The sequence below is a fragment of the Pezoporus flaviventris genome, unplaced genomic scaffold (genome assembly GCF_033815535.1).
Source record: "Pezoporus flaviventris isolate CSIRO_AGI_PZ_B2104156 unplaced genomic scaffold, CSIRO_AGI_Pfla_v1 ptg000002l, whole genome shotgun sequence".
Taxonomy (NCBI): Eukaryota; Metazoa; Chordata; class Aves; order Psittaciformes; family Psittacidae; genus Pezoporus; species Pezoporus flaviventris.
Window position 1 is genome coordinate 43,606,438 of NW_026892550.1, and position 23,568 is coordinate 43,630,005.

The 23,568-nt window shown below is 42.0% G+C and overlaps 1 protein-coding gene and 1 long non-coding RNA gene across 6 annotated transcripts in view; one reads left to right on the forward strand and one right to left on the reverse strand.

Moving 5' to 3' along the window:
- The window catches only part of FBXW7 (F-box and WD repeat domain containing 7), a 173,881-nt gene that overhangs the window by 116,497 nt on the left and 33,816 nt on the right, over nt 1–23,568 (forward strand). The window contains exon 1 of one of the 5 annotated variants that reach the window (XM_061476580.1): nt 23,073–23,341. The exons of the other annotated variants lie outside the window; for them this stretch is intronic. Within the exon in view, the coding sequence (XP_061332564.1) occupies nt 23,186–23,341 (156 nt within the window). The 5' untranslated portion in view covers nt 23,073–23,185. Of the gene's footprint in view, nt 1–23,072; nt 23,342–23,568 lie in introns of those variants that run through there. 5 annotated transcript variants of the gene reach the window in all.
- LOC133281267 (uncharacterized) lies at nt 10,149–23,324 on the reverse strand. The gene is made up of 3 exons (XR_009747444.1): nt 23,213–23,324; nt 13,251–13,321; nt 10,149–10,336 (listed from the first exon to the last, which is right to left on the reverse strand). It is a non-coding gene; the product is annotated as an uncharacterized LOC133281267 (long non-coding RNA).

Genomic DNA, 23,568 nt, shown 5'->3' on the forward strand with positions numbered 1-23,568 from the left:
CAAATGGGCAGCATGCTGAGTAAAGAAGTCTACTCAGCACTTGTGGCTTAAAGTTAAGGAAATGTTAAAGTTTCCTGTGAAGTGGCTTGATGAGTAGAGATGCATATTTCAGAAGTCCTTTGAAGTAAACTAAGAAGGGCAACTGTAAATTAACTTGGTTTGTTCTTGCATAGCAGAAAGCACTAGGTACTTTGCAGGCTGTGGGTAGGTGGTAACAGGGAACTTTATCATCAAAGTCGGGATGTTTATAATCATGCTGTAATTTCAACGTTAATTTAAATTCCGTTCATGTATAAAACTAATTCAGTGGGAGTATTTGGCCAGTAAATAATTTAAGCTTTTGCTATAAAAGAAATCGGAGTGTCTAGATAAGTTTTTCACAAAACCATTACATTAGTTTTACAAGTTAGAATCTTCCAGATCTATGATGTCGTATTTGTGTTTGTGGTAGGGCATCTCAAATGACTGAGACTTACAAGAAACAAATGTCTAAGAGCCACCTTTTGGAAAGCCTTTTGGATGTTCCTACCTTAAATATTTTGAAAAAGGAACATAATTCCTTTGAATTAGTATCATTTTTACAGTGTATAGTTTGTCTGTTCCACATTGTTTAAAAGATAATGCATGGGACTACTAATGTTTCTTAATGTCCAGTTAACCTTTGGTGCTCAGAACTGATAGGTGTACAGGTTTGAACAGATTCAGAGATCTCGGGTTATGTATCTTAGCCTGTAACTCTGCTTACGCAGTTTGTGGTAGGATCTTATGTCCCTTAAGATTAATAGATGAGCTTGTGTTAAAGACTAAAAGAAATATTCCTAACAAGCAGTCAGACAGCAGCCATTGCTGTAGCTGAAGTGTCATGTAGTTCCATCCAGAACCTCATGCCACGAAAGTTATTTTATACTAACTTGTTTTAGAGTTCATGATAAAACTGTCGGAGAAAGAACACTAGTGTAGTTACCTATGGGAACTGAGAACAGTGGAGAAATCAGTGGAATGAATAATCAACATCTGAAGCAACTGACTGGGAATGAAAACACATCAGTTTTCAGTGAAAGGATGGAAATTACTGAAACTTAAGTGTTTAGAGGTGTAGTTCTGTCTTTGTTACGCTGAGGTCCTGTATCTCCAGCAGTGGATGCTTCTTTTTGTTTGCAACCCATGGGCGAAAAAGAAGTTGTCAGTCACTGAAAATAGAAAAATGTCTTCTTGACATTTTCACTTTTGTGAAAAGATTGTCTGCTTCTGTAGCAAAAGACGGGCTTTTAGCTTAGTTTTCCTGTTGGGATTATTGTTGGGGTTTGGACAGATAGTCCAGCCCAGTGAAGCTACCTAGTTAAATACATAAATAAAATTTCAGTCCTGCATCTCAGGAGTCTGTGTTAACAGCTGTACTTTAAACTCAAGAGTTCAATGTTGCTTCAGTGATGACTCATTTTTGATGGTTAGTATCCAATTAGAAAACCTTCTCAAAAAAATGAGGCAAATTAATTGGGAAATTGTTGCAGTGTTGGCCCTTGATATGTACTGTTGAAGCAGAAGTATACACAGATATACGGCAGGTGGAAATGCCACTAGGCAAGGTATACCTGCAACAGTGTGAGAGTCCGTAAGGAACGTGATTAGTAGCCTTATTCACCAGCCTTGCTGTAATCCACTTTGCCGACTAGTTTTACACTGATGCTGCTGTCTTCATTGAGTCAGTCCCCAACTAGCTGTCCGTAACTTTGGTTCAATAAAATTGTTAGATGTTGTCTTATAAATACGTTCTGTGAAGCTGCGCAGAAGTCAGAGGTGCTGTATTTTCATCCTGCTTCAGGTATTGAGCAATCTCTGGAAGTACCTTTGGGTTACGAAGGATCTTTTATAGAAATTCAGGATGGAATTATGCAACCTGTTCTATCAAGTCTCTTCAAGATTAGTATTATTAGCATAATACTAATCCATCTTCTGTTCTCTCAGTTTGTGTATGACTAGCGACTGTTTCAGTCACGTCTGTCCCTACATCCTTTGTTTGTCTTTAGGAGAGAAGGAAGTACAATCCTAATTCACATTAGTTTTGCAGATGGATGGATGGAAAGCTGACTCAAATTGACACACTTATTTCAGCATATCATGATTTCCAGTAAGCACAGGATGGATACACAGTGTCAGAGAAGTCAGCCTGAAGGCCTGTAATGAAAGTGAATACTGTGGGGAACAAGTCTTCTGAGAATAATGTTGATAAAAGACTTGAAAATGGCCTTAATTCAAAATATGAAGTACAATGAAACAAACATGCTGTCCCCTCTGAAAACAATGTGAGAAATACAAATATATCCCCCATTTGTGAAACAGACAGACAAATTATTATGACAGATGTCACTTGCAAATAATGGAAAGGACTTATTCTGGTCCATAGTACTTTAGACGGTACCAGGAAGAGTTGAGAGTACAGAGTACAGTCTCCATTGTCTGCAGTGCAGTGCAGTGATTCACTGAGATCTTGAAACTAGAGCTAACAGATTTATTCTGGTTAGCTGAAAACATCATATGATGAGGAATTTATAAGTAATAGCCATCAGGAGTTCAGCTATTTCCAAAGCAGAAAGACAATCACCTTCCGCTTGGTTATAGAAATTTCCAACTGCAGTCTGTGCTGTAAATCAGATGAAAAATGTACATAAGGCAGCAGAGTTTACCAGGCAGAAATTGGATTTTGGTGTGACACCCTGTCCATGGGTGCCCTTGCTCCCTGGTAATCTACTGAATAGGCTGCTAGTTACTTTTTTTGCCTTGAGGGGAAAATGGGCATGGGGCAGCAGTAAGATTATTGTTATTATTATTATTTGGTCTCCCAGTTGTCAGGATTTGAGAGAAAACAAACCATCTCACAAAGCCGGCAATAATCTAGGTGCAGTATGTCATTTTTCAAAACAGGACTAACATAGACAAATGCTGTACTGGCTGATGGAGCAATGGTTCTTGGGCTGGTCAGGTTGGTAGTGAACTTACTTGATGCTTCTGCCTCCACCAGGAAGATTTGTTACTTCAAGGATCTTTTCAGTGCCACCAGATTAAAAACTGTGGTTAACATTTGCACTGCAAACGCTCTTTTATCTGTGCTTGAGAATATCAACAAGTTGTCAATTTAATTGCAGTAAATTCTTTCTGAAGGGATATGAGTAGTTGAAGATCTTCACTCATCTATTTCTCAACAAAAGTCAGGACAGACACTTTTGGAAATCTTAGTGAACTATGTTTTTCTTTTTCCCTTTGTGAGGACAAGCACAGTGGTAGAACTGCACTTTCAGTCCTTCCAGCACAGCACCAGTTGATTCTCTGTGGGAGTTATCATATTTCTTATCCATTAAAGCAGACTTCTTAATAGCTCCTGTCACAGTCAGGCAAGCTTTAGAAGTTTAGAGCGTCTCTTATGAGACCTGGTATTATACATGTAATTCAGACAAGTATGTCTCACAATCACAATTGCATTGTTTTCAAAGAAAATACAAGAATTATCCTTTCCTCTGACACATCAAAGCCCAACTCATAAGAGGGCTAAATCTCCTGGCAAGAAGGTTGCGGTAAGACTTGCTGTTCAGCTATGCAGCAGCCAGTGCAGAAAAGCTGGCTAAATACCTTTGGATTGGCCATCAACATTTAGCTGTGCATTCTTGATGGAAGTTTTCCGTTTGATGTGTTCCCTTTACAAGAAGAACTGCATAAACTGTGTACAATCTTTACAATGCTTTTGGTTGTTGAAGTGCAAAGAGTGATTCTTTTTTCTACAGTAGAGAGGAAAGAATACTATTATAACCATCTCTACACAGTAGCAGGATTAAAAGAGGAAGAGAAACCTACTTCGTCTTAACTGAGGAGCTTATTTCTTTTGAGTAACAAGTTTGCAAGTGGTGTTCCACATTGGAAAAAGGGTCTATCCAGAACACAGAGAGAAATCAATATTAAAAGTTTGGTTCTATATTGTCAAAAGATGTTATCTGTGCTATAGAATATAAGTGAGGGAATATCAGCCTGTATGTTAGGACATACTTCACCTTGACTGTGAGAACTGTTACATGGTGGGAGTTACAGAGAGCAGGATGAATGTTGCTTTGGTGCCAGTGATTGGCAGGTCTGGTTTGCCTGTAATTCCCATCTAGCATGGAAAGCAGTGCCTGAGGTAGGAGGTGGAGGCAAGACCACCCCAGTTGGGTACAGCTGCTTTTTCCACTGGCATTAGACAGACCGCAGACTTCGGAGGCGTGAGCTTTGGCCCTGTCAAAGGGGAGAAGCTTTGAGGCCAAACCAGAGTTTTTTGCAGTTTCTTTCCCCAAAGGCCTTTTCTTCTCATTTCAACTTGAGCAGAATTGAAACTGCAGGGAAGAATACAGTCTGCTGTCTCTTGTCCCTGTCGTAGCGGTGGCATAAGCTGTTTGCCGTGGTATTTCTTTTGCACTAAGAGCCACTAATTCATTAAAAATCTTCAGTTTCTAGAAGTATATTCAAGATCTGAAGCAGTATTTTTAAGAACAAAAATGCCATTTTTATTAAAATGTGATGTTATAATAACGCCTTTCTGGTTGGCAAATAACTTATATGCAACAAGCCGCAAATTAAAACATAATGCTTGGAACACCATGAATGCAAAATTGTATCCTTTCCTATCCCATGTGTAGGAGGGAAACCATCACGATTTGCAGATACAATGAAGCAGTGGATTTTGACATTTTATTAAGGTTTGGACATATAATCACTCTTCGGTATTCTCTTCAAAGAAGCCTCTGCAGAAAATAGCAGAAAATTACCATACACTGATAATGGAAAGAAGCACATACTGAACTTCAGGCTTATACTCCTATTACTTGGTCCATCACATTCCCAGTTCTTTGTGTGTTGTCTTTTTGGCTTCTGGTGTTCTGAGAGTAAAGTTCCCATTCATGTTTTGGAACTAAAAGGACATAAATAGTAATGGCTGAATTCAGATATGACACAGGTTAACAATAAGTATAGAAATTCTTTACTCACAGTTCTCAAAAGCAAAGCCAATGTATTTTCCTACTATTTTCTTTTGATTTCTTTTCCAAATGTACAAGTTAGCTGTATCTGACCATTAGTTGAGGTCCAGTAGCTCTTGTGTTATATTTCTTTGTGGTAAAGCTAGGGTGAGGGTTACTTTCTTTTAGTAAGGTACTTCTGTGATTACTATCTTGAGGATTTTACATTAAAAAAAAAAGAAAAATGTATTAAGTTGCTTTTCAGTACACATTTTGGCACAAGAAATTGATCCTAGTGAAAATGAAAGGATAATTGTTTATGTGGTAAGAGGAGCTCTCTCATCTCAAGAGGTATACCATGTTTAAAGATACCCATGGTTTATTGATTAAAGAATTATTCAAATAAACCAGTGCATTCAGGTAAGTAATGATCTCTCATCTCATGTCTGCTGCAACTTTTAAGAAAAAACTGTTTATTATGATGACTTCACTAAAATAGGTGCGAGAGGAATTGCCTGTTCTGTTTACTTGACAGTGAACAGATGTTTTTAAAAAGGGAGGAAAAAAATCCACCCCCAAACCACCAAAACGAAGATCGGGTATTCAAGTGGGAGTTTTAAAAAAAGACATACAGAAAGAAAAGGTCATAAATTCTTTGTACTGTCTTTGACTGTGTACTTTTTTGTATATTTGAACTCTCCCTCCCAGGATTTATTTCATATTGCAGATTTCTGTGCATGAGGGGTTTCTTAAAGAGCTTGCAGGTACAACCTTAAAGGTGTCCTTCAAGTCAGTAGAGTCTTAAGCTTCTGTAAAGAGATGAGGCCTTTTTTTTCTTTTTTTTTTTTTTTTTTTTTTGTAATCTTTGTTAGCAAAGTATGGTCTACGTTGTAGCCTATCAGGTTGTTTCTCAATATCCATTCAGAGGTCATCTGTGACAGCATATACTATTACAAGCAAATCACATGGATCATGAATATGCCTTCATGATAGCATACAGAGATTTTCCGGTTAAAGAAAAAGTGATACAGCTGCTTTGCCAGAGTCCTTTTCATAGAAGTGGTGATCATCTGTTTTAACAGCTTTGCTGATGTAGCCATAAGGTCTCATGCCCTGAAACATCCCATTTTTTACCTGCTGTTTCTCAGCTAACCAAATCCTTCATTTGGTTATAGCAAAGCTGGGCTTAGAGCACTGTTGTTGGCAAAGAGCTCAGTCTTAACAAGAAGCTGTAGCAGCTTAAGATACTGTTTTGTCCAGCTGTTTGGCTGCTCTAATCCCACAGCACAACTGGTAGAAGAAATACACTAATGCTCCACAGCCATATCTCTGCAAAATCCAGGGGCTTAGTTTACAACCATTGCAGTCATTGATAAACACATGTCGAAGTCTCATAGATTGTTTGCCTGGGTAAGCTCAGCACAAGTCCTCTGTTTAAGGGGAATGCCCTCTCAAATCTGCTGGCGAAGTTGTTTGTCAAAATGAAATGGATATTTTAAATAGTAAGGCTGTGCCAACCTGGCTTGTTTGATTGGAGTGGATTAGGTTGGGCTGTTTGCACAAGCACTGCTTTGCTGGCAGGCAAAAAGGATGTGTGACAGATGACTGAGGAAGCGTGCTACCACCTGGGGCACAGTGGGCACTGCTTCCACAGGTACAGCACCAGTAATGTAATCATGTCAGCATGGAGGGTTGTCGCTATTTTAGGGAGGCTCTGTTGGCACTGGTATAGCAGGAGCTAGGGGTCTAAAGTAAAATCATCTTGTGAATTGTCGTGGCAGTGCACAGTATGGGGAAGGTGGTGAAGGAAACATTTGAAGATATTGTAGATACTGTGTCAGTGGGTTTAGAGTACATAGAGTACATAACATCCTTGATAAAAACTAGTTAGTTCTGAAACTTACACTTTTATGTGGGTGCAAATGCATGCTATGAGTAATATCTGAGCAGAATGACTTTGATTTCACTGGAAAACCTTTCCATCTGGTGAAACAAGAAACACTTCCAAAACACATCAATAAAAAGTTACTAGAGCTTGCTTCTCTGATGCATCGTTTTGTGCTTGCAGAATCAAAGTGCAATTTCATTTAGTTGGCCTGAGCAATAGTAAGGGAATCATTGTGGGGTGAGCTTCAGAGCACATATCCAGGGTCCCTGAAAAGTTTACACTTTGTCTGCTAGTACTAATTTAACCTTGTGCTTTTGTTTCTCATTGCTGTTCTAACCTATCTCATAAACTGAGAAAGCAAGTCCTCACTGCAGCTGGCTGCTGTTAGCTGTCTATAAGGTGACCCATGGATATTTACTAACATGTAATTCTTACAGAAGTTAGGCCTCTTGTATATCTACCCTGTGAGTAGGTGACTGTCGTTTTCCCTTCACAGAATCAAAGGATGTTGCACAAAGTCACACGTAGCAGCACTAGAAACAGAACTCAGGACTCCTTTTTAAAAAGAAAAGGATAGACCAAAGACTTTGTTGTCTTTTGAACTGAATAAGTGAAATGCACTGTAGCAATGCTATTTACCTATCTGTTCAAAGCACTTGTGGTACAGATGACTTGGTCTGACCCATTGCACAATAGGGGTGGTTTTGTGTGTGTGTGTGTGTCCGTGTATGTGTGTGTGAATGAGGTGGGACTGCCAGTACAGGAGAAGGTACTGTAACTGTGGATAGCAGTGGATAGAAAGCACAACTGAATTTTGCAATGGGTCTCTTGATACGGGATTAAGTCATTTACCTCTAGTATTCCTCAAAGAAAGCCACTCTTGAAAGTCCAGTATGCCACTCTGCAGGTATCAGAATCAGGAGGTTTTAATGGTTAAACCAGCAGTAGTGGTGGTTTAAAAGATCTCAGTTCAAATTCTGGCAGTACCATGAGTTCCCAATGAATTGGGATCACTCATCCTACCAATCAGGAATCCAGTATATTTTGGCTTCTGTGAGTCTGACCGGTTGGTACTGTGAACATGTCATCTTCCAACTCAGCTAGGTTGGCTAAATACAGTGCTACCCTTCAGGCTACTTGCAGGTATTTGTCATGCATCCTGCCAGCAGACTTCTGCTGTTTCAGATCTGCCACTTAAGCTGCTCATGTCATTACTTCTTAGCCTGTTGAAGGGGAAAAAAAGTGCATTTATTGCCAAAAATCTGCTACTGTATATAGTAGCCAGTTAAGCTCACTGACTGAAATTAAGTTAAGGAGGGAAGAGTAACCACTTATTCTGGTACAGCTATAGCCGGAAGAGGATATGCCCATGGCTTTCCAAGTCAAGAGCTGGTTTTAACTAGTTTGTTTCAGAAAAGCTTATGAAAGGTACACCATCTTACAAGACGGAAATCTGTAGAGGGCTGTGGGATTGTCAGTAGGAGGAGATAGCAGCTGGCATGAAGCATGTTTCTGGAGTAGACAAACCTTCGGTATATGATTGTTCTTCATGTAAAACATGTTTGATCTGTCAGTGGTCATCTTCCCATAGAGCTGAAAATGGGTTTTGAACTGGGAAAATTACAGTATCCTCTTTTTCTGAAAGATTTGTTTCCTTGTCAGTTGCAGTTTTCTACTGATGCAGTCTAAGTCATCCTCTCTGGTCCGTGCAGGAGCATTGGTACAGCAAGCGTGCACTTGTAAACTTGCTGTTCCCAGCAGTTGCCTCAGGGTTTCTTTGCAACCAAAAGGTGGAAATGGCAAGTTGACAGTCTGATTTGTAGCCAGGTTTTCAGTCTTTTCCTCTTTTAGGTTAGTTAAGCCCTAAGCTTGTGGGCCCCTTCCTCCACTGGGTCCCACTGAGCTGGGGTCTCTACCATATCTCTCAGTAGTTCTTGCTTTGAAAGGGTGATCTTATTACAAGGAATAGTGATGTTATTTGACAAGCCGTTATTATGCTCATTGAGTTATCTGTTCTCTTCCTTTCCAGCTTCAAGATCACTCCCAAAAAGTGCTAACAAATGTATTAGGAGCTCCTTAAAATTAGTTTAACATGAAGAAGCAAATATGCTCAATACTGTTACTGGTTTAATGCAGATCAAGATAATATTCTCACCTCATTCCCAAAGGGCTTGAAAGGAATAATGCAATTCTGTGCTGGCATCCACACAGATAAAAGGTTGTATAATTGCATTATATGGAAAGTACTGCAAGCTGCTCCTCTTTTCCCTTTCATTTAAAAACATTTTGAAGACACTAATGCTGGGGGGAAGGGGACTTGACATCTGAGCATTGGGAAATTTTTTCTTGGCCGTGTGCTCTTCCAGAGTGTGGAACTGTGGTTTTATTTTGGGGAGATGAAAAGCCAGAAGAACTGGATAAAGGCTTAGAAAGACCTGTCGGGGGCATAGAGTGGTTAATTTGCATTCCTGAAATTCTTGTGTTGTCTGGAAGGAATCAGTTGATAATTTCTTTCAGGCCGAGGTTTCTGTTGGGCAGGACGGGACTTGTTCAGATATAGGTGTTGCTGTTCAAACTGAGGTTAGAGAGTACATGATACATGAGAGAAGCCCAGCGGAATGATAACTGCAGCAGCCTTTGTCCATCTAATTTCAACCTACCCTCAGAAAACTTCTTGACACCATCAGCTAGCTGGTTACATGGTGGGGTCTTGTCTGGAGACCAGTTATCCATTCTGTTTTATCAAGTGCCAAGTCTGACAGTACCTCAGCAGAGAAAGTATTCGAACCACTCATTGAGATCTCTGTAGGTATAACATGTCCTTGAGCACAAATTCTCCTCTGGAGCTGAAGACACTTTGCTTACTTATTTGCATGTTTAGGTAGATAAAAAAACCTAAAGAAACACTAACTGCCAGATGTAGATAAAAAAAATAGTCTTCAAAAAGATAAAGAGGATTGGATTCAGCCTGCTGGTTATTCTCAGTCTTTGACTGCTCTTCAGCCTGGTACTCCCATTTTCATACTTGGGCATCTGCTAAACTTCTAAGTTAGAGCTCCACTTCCTGTTGCAACAGCAAAGTACAGGTTTTGTGGAGGTGGAGGGGGCATTATGATTTGTTTTTCTGGCTTTTTTTTTTCTTCTCTTCTGAGATTTCTTTTGCTACAACTATCTCTTTAACCTTGGTGTACATTGCCTCTGCTTAGAGAACAGCTTTAGGATCACAGCTCCTCAAAACAGATACCTTTTAGATTGTAATAGATGTCCCCTGGAGCTTGGAAATGGGAAATGAATTGGATTTTTCATGTCTTGGAACTGTTGACCCATGCTTTAGATCAATGCAGGCTTTGGCTGAGTCTTCCTCTTTTCTCTTTCTCACATTTAGTCTGTGTACAGCTAACTCAGCTCACTATTCGCATTTCTCTAGCTCTTTTTGGAGTGCAACACAGTACAGCCAGCTGTCTACCTTCTGTAAAAGGGAAAAAATATCATTCTTAAACTAGATGCATGTAATACAGTACTGTAACTAGTTATCATGAATGGGAAAGTGAACGAATCCCAGTTAGTGTAAATGTTCCTGCTTCTTGGTATCCTCACCTGCTGAGAAACATTTAACTTTCCTCAGTGATATGGCAAATTAAGTACTTAGCGTTTTTTCCCCCTCTGTATTTTGCATAAAGAAGCATAAAGTGCATTCATAGTGTCTGGTTAATGAGATACTACTCTGAGAGCACCTAGTGTGCTCTTCACTACTGAGTAGCCCACACATCTTGCCACAGATTTGAGGCTTGTGTGTCTAAAAGAAACAGGATTTCAGAGGATTCTTTGAAGGATTGTGCTGATAAGGAGACTGACATCCCGATCTTAAGCTGAAATATATCTCATTGTTTCAGCTTTTGACCCAGTAGTCTCTCGTACCTAACATGATGCCCTGAATTACAGGGGAGGTTGGTATCTTCAGTATTTTCTGTGGCAGGTTGACTGCTCAGTATAAACTTGAGGCTACTGGATTCCTCCTTAAATTAGCTTTCTACCAAAAAGCTGCCTTACTTTGTGTTAATTAGAATCAGTAAACATTAGCATACTTTTCATAAGGCACATGAAAAGACTGTTGCTGCAGTTGTGGTTAAAAATAACCCCAAACTTGCCAGATGACTCGTGACCAGGTACATTCTCATGCTGACGTAATCACGCTAGCGTGAACACCTTCATTTTCTTTAGCCTTGCGTACCAGAGAAGAAGAGGATTGCTCAGTGTAATGTTGCATGCAGATCCAGAGACCACCCCCTGTTCCTAAACACAGCGATTTCAAATAACTTTGAATGAAGCTTGCCAGATATCTAGTAGTAACCAACATAAAGGAAACCCTCGTATTGGTCAACCAGTTCAGCTTTTTGAATTGACATAGCCTAGGAGTTTCTAATCCCTCTGGTGATAGTGGTCTGCCTTCTAATTTTAGTCCCTTTCAGTTTGCAGTTACTTGGAAAGCACAATAAACCAGTGGAAAAAAAATCCGCATTTTAAAACAGTTTTTGAAGAACAGGGTAGGCATGAGTCATACCTGTCCCTGCAGGCTGCAGAATTGCTGTCGACAGTTAACTGGGAAGAAGTGTATTTAAACTTAGTTCTTGCCAATTTAAATCATTTTATTCAAAAGCATGAATGAGGTAGTAGTATTCCATTAAGACTGTTCTAATCAAATTTTAATGAGGAAATATATTTATACAAGCAGCAAATGAGCTGTTCCCAGTATTTTCTTTATAATCAAATATTCCTAAACGTTGTCTATGATTAAACAAGGGACAAAAATGAACATTTTCCAGTTTGTCCCAAGGGGGAATTCAGTGAAGAACTGGGACTGGATTTAAATAACTGCATAGAGGTTGAAATTTTGGTGGATAAGCAGATGATCTGGTCAGTGGCTTATAGCACATTTTGTTGGAGGTAGATAGTAAAATGGGGATTGTTCAGATCTGGCCAGTTTTCAAGGCACTAGTTTGTTCTGCTTATGGAATTAGACTAAAGGGAAGAGACCACACAATAGGCAAAGCTTGTGTTGAACGTTAAAGTACAAGGAACCTAATGGTAGTCTGCACTTCGATTTTTGCCAACTTTCTGCTTGGAAAACTACGACTTCTAAATACCAGACTGCAGACTGGTGCTCTTGTACTCCTCCCTCGCGCTTCCCTTTCCCACTTCATTCAGTCTCTCCCTGTCGCATCAGCAGGCCTATGATGTATAGCAGTATTCCTTTTTCCATTTCTGTGAGAAAGATTGGCATACATAAACTGGTTTGGCACTGATTGAATATTAGAGATGGAATATGATAATAAAAGGAAAGTGGGCAAAAAAACAACCCTAGAGATTTGTCAGAACATCACTGGCATCACTTTAGCAATGTTATAACATGCTTTAGCAGTTGCTTTCAGTGAAAGAGAAGGAATAGGAATTAGGACATATATTTGCACAGGCTTTATTGCAGCATCTTTAATCCCTCTTCTCATGTGCTAATGTCAAATAATAGTTTGGCATCTTTCTGGGGTATTAAAATAGTTTAAGTTATGTCCTTATACAGCCAACCACATTGGTGACTTGGACTATTCCTAGACATTCTTTCATTTTTTTGCTAAAGCAGTAACATTAGATGGGCTACGCTTCCTTCAGTAATTGGATTTCTGAAATACTAAGAGTCTCCATAACGGTACAGACTTTAGAACCATGGTTGCCATCTAATTTTGTGGTTACAAGTGAATTGAACAGCAAGCCAAAAATTTCTGAAATCTCTAATTCACTCCATCCTGTCTATAAATAATGAAATTATGAGTTTCAAAAGCCAGGAATTTAGATAACTGACTTGCTCTTTATCCCACAGCAAATGGATTGGCTTAAGGAGCACATCAGTTGCCTCACACTGAACTGGCAAGTTGACAGAAGTTTTGCAGAAATGGTTATAATACGTGATGACTGAGGTTATGTCAAGGTTGCACTATGCAGGTTTCCTTGAGGGTAGAAATGGGTTTTTTTGACTTGTAATCTTTTAATTCAATTATAAATATTACACTTTGATAAAAGGAGCATAAGATTTTACTGAATAAAATGCTTTCCAAAAAGAAGCTTAGACACAGCAGTGGATATGTATGGCCATTTCCTTTTTTACTAGTGTTTAGGTTTCATACAGGTAGCACTGTGTTTGAAAATCTCTCTGACACACTATGAAATGTGCCACCTTATTTCATACTTTTTTGCATTCGAGGGGAGATCTCTGTTAGAAATGTCTGTTCTGGGCTTGAATGTATTAGAGGTATTTATCCCTAATCTTACCTAAATGATGCTATATTCAGTGTGAAAAAATGGATTTGCAATTTGGATGAGGGACTACTTACCCTAAATTATGCAGTGCTGTGTTTCTCGTAGAGGCAGGCAAGCTGTTGTATGGTTTCTAGGCTGGAAGCACCTGTTCAGGGAAGAGTTTTGTTTAGATGGGGCAGGTTTACTGACCTGCTTGCTCTGCCTATAGCCCCTTTTGACATGAAATTGCACAGCATAAGGTTAATGACAGTGGGTTAGCAAGGCTTCAAAGCATCCGGCATGACCCTGGCATGCCTAGCATTCCTTTCTGCTGTGCAAAGGTTTGGCATCAATTCCCGTGTGGCGGAAAGAATGTTTTCAGGAGAAACCAGCTCATGCGGCTCTCCCAGGCCTCTGGAGAGGGTAGAGTTGTCATGGCAGTAAGTCATGAGGATTTGTGGAACATGAGTAAATCCCCTTCTTTGTGCTCTACTCTAGGCATGGGTTGTGGTGAGAAAAGGAAGCTGGATCAAGCAGGTATAATGTGTCATTGTCCCCTTTATAACCACTGCTGTCACTTACCAGTAGGGCAGTGTGTGTGTCATGGAAAAATGACTACTTGTGTGTACCAGAAACACTTGGGGCAGTGAAGAATGTGTCCCACCAGGTGCTGAGCAGACTGACCTGCATTGGAGCACGCTGTAGCCAAAGGCAATGTTGGCAGAGCTGCATCTTCCCCATATTGGCTGCTTCCAGCTGCGCTGCAGATGTGGCCTGGTGTGGGAGGAGAAAAGCTAAACATTCTCTACGTCCTGCAGTCCAGACACATGCCCCTCCCCCCCGCTGATGCTTGGACATAGTATAGAAAATGGCTTCCCCTGTATTCAAGGGAAGGAGAAAACATGGAAGAGGATGGAGAAGGAAAGGTGGGACAGTAAGTCTTGTTAGACTGAGATGCCGTGGAGAGGACAGGAGGGAGGAAACTAAATGGAGAATTGCTGGGCCAGGAGATTGATACAGGGAGCAGGGGCCAGAGGAGTGGAGGACCCTGCAGCTGGTGATTACAGAGAAGTGAGGAATAAGGAAGTGATGGGGGGAGCCCAGGAGATTGATGCACATTCAACAGAACATCCTGTTTCATTTTCTAGTGCTGTTGCACCAAGGATGGCATCCTGCTGTATTCCTCACCACTGGTTACCTGCAGCAGCGGGGGTTTAGGCTGTAGCATGCCACTGGCATGCTGAACAGGGAGTCACTGTGTTGCCAGATGATGGAGAGGGGGTTGGAACTAAATTCCCTTGACATTATAAAATTCTGCCAGGATGCCATGCCTAAAATGTTCACAGGTTTGCCTTTGCAAACTTGATGCATGTGCACAAACGGGTAAAGATGTATCTTAAATGACAACCTCAGACACTCTTTTTCCCACAGAATCTGTCTCTTATTTAGTATGCACCATGCACAGGGCTGTCTTAGTAAGCAGCTTTTCAGGAGCAAAAGCATCTTACACCTGTCATTTCAAACTCCTTTGAATGCTTGGGTTTGTAACCTTTAATACTCTCCTTAGGTAACGCAGGTGGGGAAAGAGATTTGACATTTTTAATAGGTTTTTTTCTTCATATTGTTCCTAATTCCTTCTGGTATAGTCTATAATTCCAGGAATTCTTCTGTCTGTAGCCTAAAGGCTCACCACTAACCCCCTTATCATTCTCATATACCACAAGTGAGGGACAACAGCTATTTTGTAAATAGATTTCTGTAGACTATGCCAGATAAGTAAGCACTTCTCTTGGCAATCAAAATTAAACTGTCTCCAAAGAAAGTAAAAATGGAAAACTTGACAGAAAACAGGCAGTAGGTACCAGTGCTCTATTTGTATTCAGTGCGAAGGATGGATGTTTTAGAAAGCCTTCCAAGTCCAAATAGACTTTTCTTTTTCTGTACAAAGGTGATTTCCCAACGTGCTTATATTTAAGTGAAAACAGTTTGACCACTGGTGTTCAAAGGCAGAAATGCACGCTTCACCAATTTGGAAACATTCATGTCAATATAAACGAAACCAACTCAGCTTTATGGTTGAAATACTGTAAAAAAGAACTGATCCCTATTAGGCTTGGGTTTGGTTTTGTTTCTTTTTTTTTTTGATGTTGTGGTCAATAACCGTTGGTCAGAAGGGCTTGTGCTTTGTGCTGCTATGGCAGGATTTAATGAGAGTCTCAAGTGCCTGGTTTTCTGACTTTATGGACTATATCACAAGCAGGATCTGTGAAGTTACTATAATAGGAATATAAGATAAAATTACTAAAAATGGAGCCTGGGGTGGTATTTTAGAAAGCAACATGTAAGCACCTAAAGAGTAAGGTGTGGACTGCTATCTTTGTATTGTCCCACACTGAATACTCTGTGCCCAAGTGGCATTTGGCTGCTGGTGCAGCAGCCCCTGCTCTTGGCTTCAGTGGCGTGTAAGGATATCCAGAAGAGCTGACCAAGGGAGGAACCCGGCTGGGATGCATGGTGCCACCTGCCTCCACAGAGCATGGGTGGGTGCCAGCAGGTTGGAGGAGCTGTTCATGGGGCAGGGTGACACTAGGCTGGCTGGCCACAGCCACCTGCACAGCATCACTTGGGCTTGTGCAGGATGCAGCATGCAAGGTCATCTCTTCAGGGAAACTTGGGAAGGTGCTTTGGTGTCTGAAGCAACTGCTGCTGTGTCTCAGAAGCACAGCCCTGTTCAATGTGAACTTGAGTGATTAGCACAGCCATTACTGCATCTATAAATAGAATTCATCTTACAATATATTAAGTTTAATGATATAATAAATAGATTACAGTTAACTTTAATGGGAGCACAATGAATGGAGATGCAGTCCTTATGAAGATCTGCTGCCATTAGTGAGTGTTTTGCAAGATGCATTATATGTAATACCACTGTCTTCCTTTGAAAAATGAATAATCTAACAATACTGAGGAGAAACAAAACAAAATGCAACTCGTAATGTTCCTGTTGCATAGAAAATGGTCAAGTACATGAAAGTGCGGGTTGCATTAGCAACCTTAACTCTGCTCCTTATGAATTTGCATTATGAAAAATGTTTATTATATGATAACATTGCTAGTTTTAAAACAAACCATACAGGATTTCTCTGTAGGAAGTTTGCATGTGGTTACTGTCACAGGGAATTAAAAGCAACGTGAAGCCTAGCTCCACTAATATTTTTATTTTCAATTTTCTTTAACAAGGAAAAAAAATGCTTTGGGAAGAAAATATTTTTGATTGTGTTTAGGTTGTTTTTTTTTTTCAGTGAAATAATATACAGTTCTAATGAGACAAGCTCCCTGGAGTTTAAACATGACATGTTTAAGGGAGGTTGACATTATACCCCCTGCCTGTGGTTCACCTTGTTGTGCTTGTTTTATGGTAAAACTTCAATATTTGAGCATCCATTTCCATTTGACAGAGACTTAAGTATGTTTGTCAATGCAAATAAGTCTCTCTGTGGTAGTAGTACAGCCCCGAAGGCTGGGAGGACAAAGCCTAAACCCCACTTCCTTGCCATTTCAACTGAGGCTGTAGTTTGGCAAGCAGTCAAGGTAGCTCTTCTGGGGGCTTGAGGAGGTTAAAAAGGCAAGCAGGCTGTACCTCTTGCTATGCCGGCATGGACATCTACATGGCTCTTCAGTGGGTGAGATGGGGAATCTGAAGTAGCTGACAAATAGCCTGGTGAAAAAGTCCATTGCCAGCCCTGGTTGACCACACGGCCATACAGTGAAGGCTGTGGTGGCACACCTGAGAAGGTGACATAGTCATAGAAATGAATGGCCAAGGGCAGCCACAGGTGCAGGGACTGTCTATTCCGTGCCCCCCACCCTGTAGTTGTGCTGACTTAAATGCACATCAAACTGTAGTGGAGAGAATGATGCCTCTAGGTGTAAATAATAGGCTTATGCTCTCTGCATGGGACGCTAAGGTCACAGCTCTTCATACCTCTTTCTCAGTGGTGTAGCTGGCCCAGGAAGTTGGTGCCCTGCCTGTGAATTGCTCATTTGCTTCTGGCTCAGTTGTTTGTGATGGCATGGTGGAAAATTAAACCACTAACTGGTTCTAAAAAAAAATAACCCAAAGGGAAAAACTTAAAACCATTTCTCCTCACCTCACTTAATGAATCTGGCTCACAGAGCATTTCTATGGAAGTTTGTTCCTGTAGAAATAAGGGCAAGAGCCATTCAGGGCTGGGAATGAGCAGGTGAGACTGGGACATCTTTAAGCTGGTGTTGCCACCAAGAAACTGTGTGGAACTGTCCTCATCATATAAACGGGTCTGTGACAGCTTTGGCTGTACTTCAAAATAGCCTACGCATCAAAGCATATGTTGCAAGTTCTGTGCCCAACTACAGGCAACCAACAAACAGGACAGGAAGTATGACCTTCAGAGGGGAGTTCTGCTCTGCAGGAGACATGGTGATGCCATATTATATTAAGCCTGTCTTTGCAATCTCCCTGCTCTTAAAACAATTTGAAGCTTATTCTTAATATCGAGTGCTGAAGTCTGTAACATACACTTCATGTATAAATCCTTTTCAAACCAATTTTTGCAGCCATTAGCTAGCACACTTTTAATATATTTTAAAACTTAATTTTTTTTTAAAGGAAGTTGTTTAATGTAAATCTCTGCTGCAGATATATAACTTTAAAAACAGTGTTTGTAATCAGATTTCATACTATTCTAATAAAATCAGGCTTTATTAAGAAATATTAATCTGATTTTTCAGTTGCTATCTATGCCATCACCTTCCTTGCAAAAGCAAATCTTAGGGGTATTTAGAATATTGTTTAACTACATTACCTTACTTTGCATGGAAATAATAGTAATGTGCGGTAAATTCCAGTTTGAAAGCAGTCTTCAAATGCTTTGCCAAGAAGCATTATGCAATTAATAAAACAATGCAGTAATACCTATCATGCTTTGTAGCACTTATTCTCCACTCAGGTAAGCTTTAGAAGACTTATTCCAATTTATTGTAGTGCCAGTGTGTCCTTCCTTCCATAATAGTTCCTGTGGCTTTCCCTGCTGCATCTCAAACCTTAAGTTTATCAATACTGCAAAAATGTGTCACTGATCAGGAAGTTGCTGATCAGTGTACACTGTAATGTGCAGGATTGTGTTTGACTTGTACTGCACAAGATCATAAGCCTGTATTTCTTTCTGTAACAATGTTGAGGGAAACATGCTGGAGTGGTCCTTTGTAAGCCTGCTGCAGGCATTGTAAGCCAATTCAGTAGAAATTCCTCCATCTAAACTGCTTCCAAAGAGTAGATCTTCCTTCATATGCAGAACATAGCAGCTGATGGTCACAAACTGGTGCACTTAAATTCATTTCTTCCAATCTGTTCTGTTACATCAGTACTAATTCTATGTTCTGCACAAACACAGTTACACCGGTGTGATAAAATAGCCTTAACGTCAGTGCCTAGCCCAAGCTGAACCAGGGGAAACCATGAGAACATGATATTTCTAAGATCCCAGTGGGTCACTGATTTCATTTTATCATCCATTCAGAAAGAAAGAGAAAGATCTGACAATAATAGTGGTTCCCTTTTGTAGCAGAAAGGCCTGCCCTGCATTACTCTGGAACATGTTTAGCACTTGCTATCGTACGGCGTTTTTTTCTCCTCTTCTAAGACTTTCTATACAAGTTAGGCTGTAGCATCTGCCTTTCTCATCGACTGAATGAGGAACTTAGGCTTTTAAATGTAGGTGTGCTAAGCTAAGCTGTAGTTAAATGTCTAAAGCAGATGGCAGAAGTACCTCTCTGTGGGCCCAGATTCTTGCTTGAATGGAAGCATTTGGCAAATTAAATGGCGTATGTGGTTGGATGAAGAGGTCAAATGTAGAAGACAAAGCGCTGGCTGCTGCAGCTGCCCAAACTAGATTACCAAGCAGAAGGGAAGTGTTCAAAACCTAAGTGGGTCTAATTTTCAGAAAGGGAAACAGAAGTGTGACTATCCTTCTCTGGTCATCTTCACCCTCTCCAGGGTAAGGCTTGCACAGCTAAGGATTTGGCCCCACTTGATTACAATGTTTGGTTTCCCTGGTGGGAAAAAATGCAATCCTATTAGACAACACACAAAAATCCCTCTGAAATGTTTCTAAAGGAGTCAGTCTGCTAAACGTCTGCTAAATGTGCAGAGTACACAGAATCCCTTCTGGCACTGTCGTGAATGATGCATTTACCAATATTAATGGAGATACCAAACCATATTGCTCCACAGTTCCTCCTGCACACATTATGCTCCTAACACACATATGTGTATGTGAAATGCCAAATATGGTTTTTTGCATTCTATGGTTTAACCACCAGTGTACTTCCAGAATGCTGACTGGCCATTACCACGGCCAGACCATCCTGTGGTCTCTCAACTCAAAAAATGTTTCTCCAACTAAAAAAAAACCAAGAAAAATGTTGTTTTTTTGGTCTGCTGCACTGTAATCTCTGTTCTTCTGGGGATTATACAGCTCTGCGGGTGATTTCTGTAATTCATTCTAGTCTTTCATTAGAAGTAATAGACGGTCTTAATTACAGCAGGCCACATGACAAACTGGTAAAGGTGCTAGAAATGGTGCCAACAGGATAAGAATTGGATGGTGTGAATTTTTTTTAATTAAGAGCTGGCAGAACTGTCGGGAAATAGGATTGGACTCCTGTCCACTGGAAAGTGTGTCATTTTGGTGCAGGCGTTTTTGTAAATGTCACGCATTTTATGCTGGTTATGGTTTGAGAAACTTGAAAAATCATCTTCAGCTTAAACAAAATAAAACCAACCTTTGAAGTTGAATGTATCAAATAGGGAAAGAAATACAGCAACTTTTGATATTTTTTTTTTCTTTCTCTTGACATGGTGTTATCAACTGTAGCCTTCCTCAGTGTACCTTGATTTACTTCATACCATTAAGTATTCTTAAACCATACTAAGTTACTGCAATAAGGATTGTTGCAAATGTCAGTAGTGATGTAAATGATCATCTCTGCTACTTGCTGTGAGGACCTCAAAAGCATCTGAGGGGTTGGGGTCTTATTCCCCCACCATTGTATTTTCCTGGAAGGCACAGGGTAAAGGTTCTCAGTCTTCCCACGTTCATCAGTTCCCCGCTACTTAAGTCATTTCTTACAGTTGAGTGTTTGGTGTATTCATGACACAACTTGTCTGAGGACAGAGAAGTCCTGAAAATGAAAGGAGAAAGAGAGAAAGCCCTTTCTAGACAGTAACAGTAACCTAACAGTAGGTGCCCTCAGCCTCTACTGGAGCAGGTTCCACTCCATCAACTGTGGAGGGCCCAAGCTGTGGTTAGGCATTCTGGGGAAGAGCAGACACCCAACTAGAGTGGTCTTGCAACTACCCAGATACTACCAAACTTAGTTTGAGGTAGAGGGGATGCTTCTTTGTAGAGAATCAAAAGTGGTACCACGATAGAGGAAAAATACTAAGTGAGAGCCATATCTGTATCCGTATGGAATGTTTGTCTCTTGCTGTGAGAAAGGCAGACTGCTAGATAAAAGATGGTCACCATTCAAATGTCAAAATCTGTCTGTGGTATCTGTTTCTAAAATAAGGTAAACCCCAAAACCTTTTGTGCCAAATAAGCACCTGATATACCAAGTTTTCTCCTAGTAGCTAATGATTGTTTGGGTTACTACATGGGTCCTGACTGAGGCAAAGAGATTAACAGTTAAGTCAGTGTTTTTCTACCATGAGAGAATATCTGCCAATCATTATCAAAAGAGAAGGGATCGGCAACAGTAGTACTCTGAAAGAGAGGAAAACAGTAATTTCTAATTATTATTCAACTCATTGACTGCTTACACCAAAGCACATTTTGTTCAAAAGCTAAATCTCTCTATGCTGTCAGGTTCCACTTGCCTTTTGGCTGGGGAGAGGATGATCCCTGAGGATTTCCTGCCAGTGCCCACTGTGGTGCTGGAGGAAGGGTGTTACCTCTCTGCACTGAGTGCATTCACAGACTGGTGAAGGGGCAGAGAGAACTGTGAACATTACATTGCATTATGCATGCATGTGTATGAAGTATTTTGAAATCCCCCCAGCAGTAATGTTCAATTCTTTCTGATGATTTGCGTATTAATTTCCTTCCTGTGATTATTTAATGTGTATATGCAGCCCATGTAGGTTTTTTCCTTCCCTTTTGCATGTGATGCGTTAGCAAAGGAAGACAGTAATAGTCTCCAGGGATGTGCAAGCTCTGTTCATATCTGAGGTATGAAGTCAACCCAAGACCATTTTGTTCTCATAAAATATACAGCACTGCAGTTTAATGGGTAATGGCATAAATGCCAAGATTTGACGGGCAGAACCATTTTCACTGGGAGACAAGAGAGACTATGAGCACTCAGTGTTGGAGGGAGATCTGTAAAACCATATTTAAGCAGATCTTGTGTGCTATGGGGGTGGTGATTTTGCTTTACCTGAGTGTGGTAACACGGGGCATGCTTAGCTATTATAAAGTAATAATACATATGAGTTGAGCTTTTTAAGTACAAATGGGAAGCTGACAGGTTTTACACAAAGTAATTCCACTCCTTTAGATGTGTGTTCTTTTTCCTACTTTTGTTGTAATGCTCTAGGTGATAAAGATGGTTTCCCCTCAGGTTGACAGGAACTGACTACGTGTTTGCTTCTGCTGAGCACATCGGTGGGGAAAATCAGTGGGGAACGTGGCACCTCCACATCATGTGCTGAGTATGGGTATGCTCTGCGCCTCACTTGGGCTTAAAGGCTCAAAACTTTGTCGAAGGGAAAAAGAAATACAAAACGAGGAAATTTGCAGAAACTGGAGTCCCCTTGAGTTAAAAAAAAACCAAACAAACTGTCAGGCTGCTGTGCTGATTGCAGGTATCTGTCTGAGAGCCCAACCATATGTCAGGAACCAGAGTGCCCTTGAATCAAACCGTAAGGGTGAATTGAACGGATTAGTTGATGCGCACAGAGTAGGAGACCGAAAAAGGACCGTTCCTTTAGCAAGTAATTACCCGAGGCTTTCCTTATGCTTGCACCGAAGCACAGGTGAGAACCCTTCACGGGATTTGAAGACCCGAGCTAAAATGGCTTGGTGTCGCCGGTGGGTTGGCTTTAACGGAGAGGGGAGCCAGTGTGCGCGCAGCCGGCTCCAGGTGCGCGGGGAGAGGAGGGGAAGGGAAGGGGAGGGAAGGCAGGCACCCTGCCTGCCTCCCTGCCTGGGAAACCCGAGGGGAACCCGCTCCACCGCCGCTTTGCTGTGCCTTTAGTCTTTTAATGCGTATTATATAATTGTTGGACTCTGCGGTCCTCCAGCTCCGTTTATGCCATTGTCTAGCCAACAGAGGGTATTTCGGCATCTCCCCCCCTACACACACCCTCCCCTGGTGAAACTGTTACTTCAAATTATTCTAACATGAACCGCACTTTTGAAGGACTGATTTGCGTCCGTCCACGGAACGCATTCACGTACGAGTCCAGCCAGGCACGCTGAGGGCGATGGTATAATTATAATTAGTGGAAATGAGCTTGTTTTGCTCCCGCTTGGAAAAGCGTGAAGCGTGTGCGGCACCGGGGGAATAGCGCGAGGGGTAGGGGCAGGTCCCGATCTCCGACAGGGAAAAAAAACCGGGGGGGGGGGATAAAGGGAGGGAAGGGTAACCCCAACTCACTGAGCGCTATTTTTATTTCCCCCCCCCCCCGCATCCTCACCAACCCGTTCCCCGGGGTGGGGCGGCAGCAGCCGCCGCCGGGGCCCGCGGCTCCCTCCCGGCCGCGCAGCCCGCAGTGCCGCGCCGCCGCTGCGGAGGGAGGCGGGAGGGGAGGGAAGGAGGGACGGACGGGGGGCGGGAGGAGGGAGGGGGGCGGGCAGCGAGGGAGGGAGGGAGGACGGGCGGGCAGGGGGAGCCGGGCTCCGCACGGCGCAGGCAGGGCAGGGCCGAGCAGAGCCGGGCCGAGCCGCGCCGCGCCGCGCCGCGCCGCCGCCGCCCGCCGTGCCCGAGCATGTCGGCGCGGGAGGCGGTGACCTACCTGCCGGAGAAGGGGCTGTACTGCCAGCGCCTGCCCGGCCGCCGGGCCCGCGGTGCACCGCAGCCGCGCAAGGGGAAGCGCGCCGACACCATGGGCTTCTACGGCACCCTCAAGATGATCTTCTACAAAGTGAGTGGCTGCCCGCCCATCCGCCCCGGCTCCGCGCCCGCGGAAGCAGGGAAGCAGACAGGGAGGGAGAGAGAGGCGGGGGCTGCGGGGGGCGCGCATCTCCCGCGGTGCCACTCCGCGCCGGCGGAGACGTGCGGCAGGCGCGGGGCTGAGGCTGCGGTGTGCGGCCGGGGAGAGCTGCCAGCGCTCGGCGGCGGGTGGCGATGCGGAATACGGAATACAGTTCG